The sequence below is a fragment of the Scyliorhinus canicula genome, chromosome 12 (genome assembly GCF_902713615.1).
Source record: "Scyliorhinus canicula chromosome 12, sScyCan1.1, whole genome shotgun sequence".
Taxonomy (NCBI): domain Eukaryota; kingdom Metazoa; phylum Chordata; class Chondrichthyes; order Carcharhiniformes; family Scyliorhinidae; genus Scyliorhinus; species Scyliorhinus canicula.
The window spans coordinates 52,923,265-52,934,463 of NC_052157.1; the positions used below are offsets into that span (position 1 = coordinate 52,923,265).

Below are 11,199 nucleotides of genomic sequence, written 5' to 3' on the forward strand. Positions count from 1 at the left end.
CTCCCTCCATTTCCCTCTCTCCAATTCCCCACCTTACCCATCTCTCCCTTCTCTCCATCTCTGCATCTCCCTCTCACCATCTCTCTCTCTCCATCTCCCTCTCGCCATCTCCCTCTCTCCATCTCTCTCTCTCCATCTCCCTCTCTCCATCTCACTCTCTCCATCTCCCTCTCTCCATCTCCCTCTTAAATCTTGATAATCAACCTGGTTGGGCATGAACTGAACGCCCTCTACTTGGCCATAAATCCCTGGAGGTGGGACTCTAACCCAGAGTTTGTGGATTGGAGCAGGGATGTACTTCTGAGGCTCTGGTCAGACTCCACATGGAGTATTATGAGCAGTTTTAGGCCCCGTATCTAAGGAAGGAGGTGTTGGCCTTGGAAAGGGTCCAGAGGAGGTTGACAAGAATGATCCCAGAATGAAGAGCTTGTCATATGAGGGGCGGTTGAGGACTCTGGGTCTGTACTCATTGGAGATTAGAAGGATGAGGGGGGGTCTTCTTGAAACTAACAGGATACTGAGAGGCCTGGATAGTGTGAACGTGGAGAGGATGTTTCCAGCATTAGGAAAAACAAGTATGCGAGGACACAGCCTCAGACTGAACGGAAGATGCTTTAAAACTAGGATAATAATGCCTCGACTTCATGTGGGAGGCTGGGGCTGATACAACTGAAGGTGGTGTACAGGACACACGTTACAAAGTCTAGGATGAACGGCTGTTCAAGGGAGTGGAGGATGTCTGTGAGCAATGTGGGAGGAGCCCTATGAACCATGTACATATGTTTTGGGCCTGCCCAAAGCTGGAAAGGTTTTCGAGGGCAGTTTTCAGCACCATTTCAGCGTTTTGTTTGTGGATGTGGAGCTCGATCCCCTCAAAGCCATATTCAGGGTGTCAGAACTGCGGACAGGAGCGGGGGCGGATGTTTTAGCCTTTGTCTCATTAATTACTCTTCGGCGGGTCTTGTTGGGATGGAGGTCAGCTTCTCCACCCTGTGCCTCGGCGTGGTGGGGGGATCTGTTGGAGTTTCTGACCCGGGAAGTGACATTTGCTCTAAGGGGAGCATTTTGGAGAGTTGATTACTATTGGCTGTTGAGGGAGGGGTGGGGGAGAGGAGAGTGGTAAGGGGTGATGTGTGGGCTTAATGTGTGGGGGTGTTTATGTTTGCTGTAAATTGTAAGACTGTTGAAAATTCTGAATAAAAATAATTTGTTTTAAACTGAGATGAGGAGGAATTTCTTCAGCAAGAGGGTGGTGAATCTGTGGAACTCTTTTCCACGGAAGGCTGTGGATGTCAAGTCACTGAGTGTCTTTAAGACAGAGGTAGATAGGTTCTTGATTAATAAGAGGATCAGGGGTTATGGGGAGAAGGCTGGAGAATGGGGAAGAGAAACTTATCAGCCATAAATGAATAGCGGAGCAGACTCAATGGGCCGAATGGCCCAATTCAACTTCTACGTCTTATGGTCTTATGGATGTAACAACATTGCCCCTTCATCTCCTTGAGCATGTCCTTGGCTGCCTGGGCCCTGAGCTCTGGGGATCTCGCTCTGTGCACATTCTCAACTCAGTCAAGACTCCCCTACAACCTATTATCTAACCAAATTTCAGTTCACCTGTCCCAACCACACCCTCTTGTCTTAAGAGTTAATTTTATTAGCAAACGAAAATAAATGGCTGATGTTGGACATCTGAAAACTTCTTTATTACAGCCATTCCCGCTCCCTTCGACTTTTAGTTCTGCTATATCACTGTTATATTGTCTCTCTCACCGTCTACCATATCCCAGACCTCCCCCTCGTTCTTCTACCATCCCGTCTTCCAGCAACATAAAACCCAGCTCATTTATACCCCTCTTCAGTTCTGATGAAGAGCTACAAGGACTCGAAACATGAACCCTCTTTCTCTCTCCGCACAATGCAGCCACTCCTGCTGAGTCCTTCCAGCATATTCTGTTTTTGTTCATTTTATTGTCTGATTTACGGACATTGTTCCAGTAAAATGCAAGATATTGTTCTCGATGAATAATGTGGGGGGGGGAGGGGGTTCTATAGATATGTCAGGAATAAAAGAATGACTAAGGTAAGAGTAGGGCCAGTCAAGGACAGTAGTGGGAAGTTGTGCGTGGAGTCCGAAGAGATAGGAGAGGTGCTAAATGAGTATTTTTCGTCTATATTCACACAGGAAAAAGACAATGTTGTCGAGGAGAATACTGAGATACAGGCTACTAGACTAGAAGGTCTTGAGGTTCATAAGGATGAGGTGTTAGCGATTCTGGAAAGAGTGAAAATAGATAAGTCCCCTGGGCCAGATGGGATTTATCCTAGGATTCTCTAGGAAGCTAGGGAGGAGATTGCTGAGCCTTTGGCTTTGATCTTTAAATCATCTTTGTCTACAGGAATAATGCCAGAAGACTGGAGGATAGCAAATGTTGTCCCCTTGTTCAAGAAGCGGAGTAGATATAACCCCAGTAACTATAGACCAGTGAGCCTTACTTCTGTTGTGGGAAAAGTCTTGGAAAGGTTTATAAGAGATAGGATGTATAATCATCTGGAAAGGAATAATTTGATTAGAGATAGTCAACATGGTTTTGTGAAGGGTAGGTCGTGCCTCACAAACCTCATTGAGTTCTTCGAGAAGGTGACCAAACAGGTGGATGAGGGTAAAGCAGTTGATGTGGTGTATATCGATTTCAGTAAAGCGTTTGATAAGGTTCCCCATGTAGGTTATTGCAGAAAATACAGAGGCATGGGATTCAGGGTGATTTAGCAGCTTGGATCAGAAATTGGCTCGCTGATAGAAGACAAAGGGTGGTGATTGATGGGAAATGTTCTGACTGGAGTTCAGTTACTGGTGGTGTACCACAAGGATCTGTTTTGGGGCCGCTGCTGTTTGTCATTTTTATAAATGACCTGGAGGAGGGCGTAGAAGGATGGGTGAGTAAATTTGCAGATGACACTAAAGTCGGTGGAATTGTGGACAGTGCAGAAGGATGTTACAAGTTACAGAGGGACATAGATAAGCTGCAGAGCTGGGCTGACAGGTGGCAAATGGAGTTTAATGCAGAAAAGTGTGAGGTGATTCATTTTGGAAGGAATAACAGGAAGACAGAGTACTGGGCTAATGGTAAGATTCTTGGTAGTGTGGACGAGCAGAGAGATCTCGGTGTCCATATCCATAGATCCCTGAAGGTTGCCACCCAGGTTGAGAGGGTTGTTAAGAAGGCGTACGATGTGTTAGCTTTTATTGGTAGAGGAATTGAGTTTCAGAGCCATGAGGTCATGTTTCAGTTGTACAAAACTCTGGTACGGCCGCATTTGGAATATTGCGTGCAGTTCTGGTCGCCACATTATAGGAAGGATGTGGAAGCATTGGAAAGGGTACAGAGGAGATTTACAAGGATGTTGCCTGGTATGGAGGGAAGATCTTATGAGGAAAGGCTGAAGGACTTGAGGCTGTTTTCGTTAGAGAGAAGAAGGTTAAGAGGTGACTTAATTGAGGCATACAAGATGATCAGAGGATTAGATAGGGTGGACATTGAGAGCCTTTTTCCTCGGATGGTGATGTCCAGCACGAGGGGACATAGCTTTAAATTGAGGGGAGATAGATATAGGACAGATGTCAGAGGTAGGTTCTTTACTCAGAGAGTAGTAAGGGCGTGGAATGCCCTGCCTGCAACAGTAGTGGACTCGCCAACACTAAACGCATTCAAATGGTCATTGGATAGGCATATGGACGATAAGGGAATAGTGTAGAGGGACTTTAGAGGGGTTTCACAGGACGGCGCAACATCGAGGGCCGAAGGACCTGTACTGCGCTGTAATGTTCTATGTTCTCACACACACAGTGGTCTTACTTAAGGGACCGTCCCCTTTTCATTCCAGTCTTGTTCAATGTGTTTTCAGTCACCCACCCCCGAGCCTGCTCTGGTGATTTGTGGCTTCATTCTTGCTTCTGTTATTCTGCAGGTTCACCCCCTCAGCCTCCGACACCAACCAGGATTAACGAGCCACCTCGATTACACCCAGGTACCTTTACCATCATTCCCCCACTGCTTTGTTGTGTCCTTGGGCTGCCAGGCTCTCTTAACAATTATCTGACATGATTTCTCGTGACAGATCCGTATCAACTCCTGGGACCGACAACTAGCCGCTTGGCTAACCCAGGTGGGTGGTGAGACGCCATACATAGATATTCAGTACGACTCCTGACACCACACAAATACAAACACTCACACACACACACACTCACACACAAACACTCACACACTCACACTCCCTCACGCACACACCCTCGTACTCACACACACACACTCACACACAAACACTCACACACTCACACTCATTTACTCACACTCCCTCACGCACACACCCTCGTACTCACACACACAAATACTCTCTCTCACACAAACACACACACTCCCTCATACATACACACTCACGCACTCACTCCCTCACAAAGACGCACACACTCACACTCCCTGACACACACACATACAAACACTCACACACATGCACATACACACTCACACACACTCCCTCATATACACACGCACACTCACACACACAGGCACTCACACATGCATACACTCTCTCTCACGCACACACTCACACACACAATCACACACACTCTTACACACATACACTCTCTCACACACACACACACAATCACACATACTCTCACACACAAACACACTCCCACACACATATAAACACACACAAACTGTAACAACTGGAAGACTTTAGGAATATTGGATTCTAAATATTGGGTAATTTAAGGGTTAAAAGCCTGGGGTTAGAGTGTGTTTGACAGCAGGAATTCTGAGTGCTTTTAGCAGCCAGAACAAAGAAAAGAAGGCAAAATTGACAAAAGAATGTGTTTATCAGTCTGGACTAATGGACTATGGTTTGGCTGGGAAAGTACCTAGGGAGTAATGTGCTTTGAAACCCGCAGAGATTATTTGATTTTCAGCTTGGGGAGGTGAGGTCATTGTTGGGTGGAGGCAAGGAGAACAGCGAGATATTTAGAAAAGGTTTAGATCGGCAGTTTTTTGGAGAAAGTTTTGGAGAAAAGACTTGAATTCTGATCTGCCTGATGCTGAGTCCACAATTGTCCCACAGTAATATAGATTGTGAGCTGTATGTTTCTTTTCTTGCTGATTGATGGGAAATTGAATAGTAGTGTTTAAGGGGTAATTGTAAACTGCTCTTTCTAGGTGTGAAGTTGGCGCGATTCTCCGCTGCCCACGCCGGTTGGGAGAATAGCAGGAGGGCCTCCCGACATTTTTTGCGCCCTCCCGCTATTCTCTCCCCCCTCGCCCGACCCACGTCACGAATCACCGCTCGCCGTTTGTTACGGTGAGCGGCGATTCTCCGCGGCCGATGGGCCGAGCAGCCGGGCCTTTACACCCGTTTGTTCACGGCAGCAAACACACCTGCTTGCTGCCGTCGTAAAAACGGGCACTAGATGCCCGTTTGGGGCATCCAGAGGCCCGTTTGGGGCGGGAGCACTACCGTTGTGCTCGGGAGGGGGGTGCCCACCAATCGTCGGACCTGCGTCCAAAAGGGATGCACTATTTCCCCTCCGCCGCCCGACAAGATCAAGCCGCCACATCTTGTCGGCCGGCGGTGGAGAAATGCGGAACTGCGTATGCGCGGGTTCCGTCAATGGCGTGATGACGTCACCCTGCGCATGCGCGGGTTGGAGCCGACTCCAACCTGCGCATGCGCGGCTGACGTCATACAGACGCCAGCTGCGTGGAACGACGGTCGTTAAGGCCGCGACGCCGTGATTCCCGGGGTCCTGCTCCTAGCCATGATGGGGGGAAAGAATCGGGTCCCGGGAACGGGCGTGAAGGCTGCCGTGAAACACGGCCAGTTTCACGGCAGCCTTTACAACTCTCCGCATTTGCGGAGAATCGCGCCCAAGAAGATTAATATTGTATCCATAATAAAACTTTGATTTTAAAATAACCACACCGGGGGCGGAATTCTCCGCCGGCGGGATTCTCCGTTTTGCCGGTGCCGGGGGATTCCCGATGGGAAACCCCATTGACTGGCCGGTGTCACAGAGAATCCCACCAGCGGGTCAAGGCAGAAAAGTGGTGCGGCGGGGCGGAGAATCCAGCCCCTATTTCTCCTTGCAAACACTCCTGCAGCGAATCATTCTTTCCACACAGTCTTACAACTAAACTAAAATATTGGGGTTTCAGTCCAGAGACTGAGAGAGAGATCTGCCACTGTTAGGGTCTGGGCTGGGATCATCATAACACACACACGCAAACACATGCGCAAACACAAAAATGTAAACACACACGCACAATCACAAAAACACACAATCATACAATCAACACACACAAACACATAATCACACAAATGTGCAAACACACACACAATCACAAATGCACACACAAACACACACTCACACAATCACACAAACGCACTCACTTACACAATCATACTCACAGAGACACACTAACACTCACACAGACATATAAACACATACACAGACACACAAACACATCATTGCACAAACATACATACACGAACACAATCACACAAATATACACTCACACAAAAAACACACACACAAACATACACACACTCACACAGAACACAGGTACGCATACACTCACACAAACAAACACACTCAGACCCACAAATCCACAATCACAAAAACACACAATCATACAATTGCACACAAACACAATAATCACACAATCATACAAACACAGACACACACAAACACACACTCACACACACACTCATAAATTAACAAGCACACATTCCCACACTCACGCAAATACTCACTCACACAAACAGATACTCACACAAGCGCACACACAAATGCATACATACACAGACATACAAACACACTCACAGACACATATAAACACAGTCACACAGACACACTTATATGGACACATAAACAGACACACACACACACACACACAAACACACTCTCACACACACACAAAACCAACATTCACACAGATACACAAATAAACACAGCCACACAAACACACACTCACACAGACACAAAAATACAGACACACATACATTCACACAAACACACACTCGGACAAACAAGCACTCGCTCACACAGAAACACAAACACACACATTAACTTACACACATTCACACAGACACACACTCACACAGGCACACACAAACACACTTTTGCAGGAACACAATCACACGCACACTAACACACAAACACCTAAACAAACACATAAAAACACGCAATCTAACACACAATCACGAAACACACAAATACAATCTCAAACACACACACATCCACACAACCGCACACATACACACACTCACAAAGATACATATAAGAACACAGATACACACACACAAACATACAACAGTCACACAGACACATATACAAAATCACAGCACACTAACACACAATCAAACACAGAAGCACATAAACACACGGAGTCAAATCACAATCACACAGCACACAATCACACGCTCACACAAACACACACACCCTCCCATGGATACACATACAGTCACATAAACACACACACAAACACATAGGTACATAAACGCACAAACACATCCACACAAATACCAAACAGAAAACACACATTAGCCCTTGAGGGGGGGAATATGTCAGTCTCTGGGGTCTCTCCCTCAGTCTCCGGGATGCATCAGTCTCTGGCGTCTTTCTCAGTCTCTGTGTTTCTCAATCAGTCCCTGGTGTCTCTAAGCCACTGGGATCTCTCTCAATCTCTGGGATCTCTCTCTCAATCTCTGGGATCTCTCTCTCAATCTCTGGGATCGCTCTCTCAGTCTTTGGATCTCTCTCTCAGTCTCTGGATCTCTCTCTCAGTCTCTGGGATCTCTCTCTCAGTCCCTGGGATCTCTCTCTCAGTCTCTGGGATCTCTCTCTCAGTCTCTGGGATCTCTCTCTCAGTCTCTGGGGTCTCTCTCTCAATCTCTGAGATCTCTCTCTCAATCTCTGGGATCTCTCTCTCAGTCTCTGGGATCTCTCTCTCAGTCTCTGGGACCTCTCTCTCAGTCTCTGGGATCTCTCTCTCAGTCTCTGGGGTCTCTCTCTCAATCTCTGGGACCTCTCTCTCAATCTCTGGGATCTCTCTCTCGGTCTCTGGGATCTCTCTCTCGGTCTCTGGGATCTCTCTCTCGGTCTCTGGGATTTCTCTGTCAGACACTGGGGTCTCTCTCTCAGACACTGGGGTCTCTCTCTCAGACACTGGGGTCTCTCTCTCAGACACTGGGGTCTCTCTCTCAGTCTCTGGGATCTCTCTCTCGGTCTCTGGGATTTCTCTGTCAGACAATGGGGTCTCTCTCTCTGACACAGGGGTCTCTCTCTCAGACACTGGGGTCTCTCTCTCAGTCTCTGGGATCTCTCTCTCGGTCTCTGGGATTTCTCTGTCAGACACTGGGGTCTCTCTCTCAGACACTGGGGTCTCTCTCTCAGACACTGGGGTCTCTCTCTCAGACACTGGGGTCTCTCTCCCAGTCTCTGGGGTCTCTCTCTCAGTCTCTGGGGTCTCTCACTCTCAGTCTCTGGGGTCTCATTCTCTGGGGTCTCACTCTCTGGGGTCTCACTCTCTCTGTCTCTGGGGTCTCACTCTCTGGGGTCTCACTCTCTGGGGTCTCACTCTCTGGGGTCTCACTATCAGTCTCGAGGGTCTCACTCTCTGGGGTCTCACTGTCAGTCACAAGGGTCTCACTCTCTGGGGTCTCACTCTCTGGGGTCTGACTATCAGTCACGAGTGTCTCACTCTCTGGGGTCTCACTATCAGTCTCGAGGGTCTCACTCTCTGGGGTCTCACTGTCAGTCACAAGGGTCTCACTCTCTGGGGTCTCACTCTCTGGGTCTCAATGTCAGTCACGAGGGTCTCACTCTCTGGGGTCTCACTGTCAGTCTCTGGGGTCTCACTCTCTGGGGTCTCACTCTCTGGGGTCTCACTCTCTGGGGTCTCACTGTCAGACACGAGTATCTCACTCTCTGGGGTCTCACTCTCTGGGGTCTCACTGTCAGTCTCTGGGGTCTCATTCTCTGGGGTCTCACTCTCTGGGGTCTCACTCTCTCTGTCTCTGGGGTCTCACTCTCTGGGGTCTCACTCTCTGGGGTCTCACTCTCTGGGGTCTCACTCTCTGGGGTCTCACTATCAGTCTCGAGGGTCTCACTCTCTGGGGTCTCACTGTCAGTCACAAGGGTCTCACTCTCTGGGGTCTCACTCTCTGGGGTCTCACTATCAGTCACGAGTGTCTCACTCTCTGGGGTCTCACTATCAGTCTCGAGGGTCTCACTCTCTGGGGTCTCACTGTCAGTCACAAGGGTCTCACTCTCTGGGGTCTCACTCTCTGGGTCTCAATGTCAGTCACGAGGGTCTCACTCTCTGGGGTCTCACTGTCAGTCTCTGGGGTCTCACTCTCTGGGGTCTCACTCTCTGGGGTCTCACTCTCTGGGGTCTCACTGTCAGACACGAGTATCTCACTCTCTGGGGTCTCACTCTCTGGGGTCTCACTGTCAGTCTCTGGGGTCTCACTCAGTCTCACTCTCGGTCTCTGGATTAACTTTTAGGGAGTGGACAGATCCAGCTGTGGCAGTTCCTCCTCGAGCTGCTCTCGGATGCCACCAACTCTGGCTGCATCACCTGGGAGGGGACAAATGGAGAGTTCAAGATGACGGACCCGGACGAAGTTGCACGGCGCTGGGGAGAGAGGAAGAGCAAGCCCAACATGAATTATGACAAGCTGAGCCGGGCTCTCCGTTACTATTACGATAAAAACATCATGACGAAGGTCCACGGCAAACGCTATGCTTACAAGTTTGATTTCCAGGGCATCGCGCAGGCTCACCAGCCTCACCCGCCCGAGTCGCCCATCTACAAGTACTCATCAGAGCTGCCTTACATGCCAACTTACCACACGCAAAAGATAAACTTTGTGCCGTCTCACCCTTCACCCATCCCTGCGTCTTCGGCAGGCTTCTTTGGCTCGACGAATCCCTACTGGAGCTCAGCCGCGACGACCATGTACCCCAGCCCCGGTGCCACCCGTCACCCAGCCTCCCATGTCCCGTCCCACCTCGGATCCTACTACTGACCCGCAATAAAGCAGCGCCGGGTCAGGAGCACGCCTGACTTTCCCTCCACACAGGGGTGTTTGTTACTGGGAGTGCCCTGAGGACGCGGAGAAACTGGTCTCCAACACAATGTGTAAATGAGAGAGAGACACTGTCTCTGCCATTATATCACCTGGAGATGGAGGACACTGCAGGTGCAATCCACTCTCCTGGGTCCAGTGGTGATTTGGGAATTTGATGTTATATCTTGTTTCGCTTTGAACTGGCTGTTCATCCAATGTTCCTCCGTTAAGCCCAGCGTGGTCTAACCTGGCAATAAACATGAACGTAAAGGTAAGGCCTTGAGCTGGCTGGGACTCCCAATGTCAGCTGACTTGCTTCTTCGCAGAGACAGTAGAAAAGGTGGAAACTGCTATCTCTTGTTTTTACATGTCATATGTATTGTAGCACAGAATTGGCAAGCAATTTTATATATAATTGTTTTTATTGTATAGTTCTATTTGATGGTGGTTAATATTAAGTGCCAGGCTCTGCATATGTTCCACTTGGCTTCACCTGCCAATGAGGTGGAGGTATCATCTCTTATCAAATCTTAATGCCTTCTTCACCGACCCCAAACAACTTCCCCATCCCCCACCCTCCCTCAAAACACCGTCCCATCCCCCACCCTCCCCCGAAACACCATCCCATCCCCCACCCTCCCCCGAAACACCATCCCATCCCCCACCCTCCCCCGAAACACCGTCCCATCCCCCACCCTCCCCCAAACACCGTCCCATCCCCCACCCTCCCCCTGAAACACCATCCCATCCCCCACCCTCCCCCTGAAACACCATCCCATCCCCCACCCTCCCCCAAACAACTTCCCCATCCCCCACCCTCCCCCAAAACACCATCCCCCAAAACACCATCCCATCCCCCACCCTCCCCAAAAAACCATACCACCCTACCCTCCCCAAAACACCATCCCACCCCCCACCCTCCCCCAAAACACCATCCCACCCCCCACCCTCCCCCAAAACACCATCCAATCCCCCACCCTCCCCCAAAACACCATCCCATCCCCCACCCTCCCCCAAAACACCATCCCACCCCCCACCCTCCCCCAAAACACCATCCCACCCCCCACCCTC

At 49.4% G+C, this 11,199-nt stretch overlaps 1 protein-coding gene across 1 annotated transcript in view; it reads left to right on the forward strand.

Moving 5' to 3' along the window:
• Positions 1 to 10,687, forward strand: part of LOC119974239 (retroviral integration site protein Fli-1 homolog) — a 13,677-nt gene extending 2,990 nt beyond the window's left edge. The window contains exons 2-4 of the mRNA XM_038813008.1: positions 3,967 to 4,026; positions 4,117 to 4,164; positions 9,563 to 10,687. Of these exons, the coding sequence (XP_038668936.1) occupies positions 3,967 to 4,026; positions 4,117 to 4,164; positions 9,563 to 10,086 (632 nt within the window). The 3' untranslated portion in view covers positions 10,087 to 10,687. The remainder of the gene's footprint in view (positions 1 to 3,966; positions 4,027 to 4,116; positions 4,165 to 9,562) is intronic.
• The last annotated feature ends 512 nt before the right edge of the window (positions 10,688 to 11,199 follow it).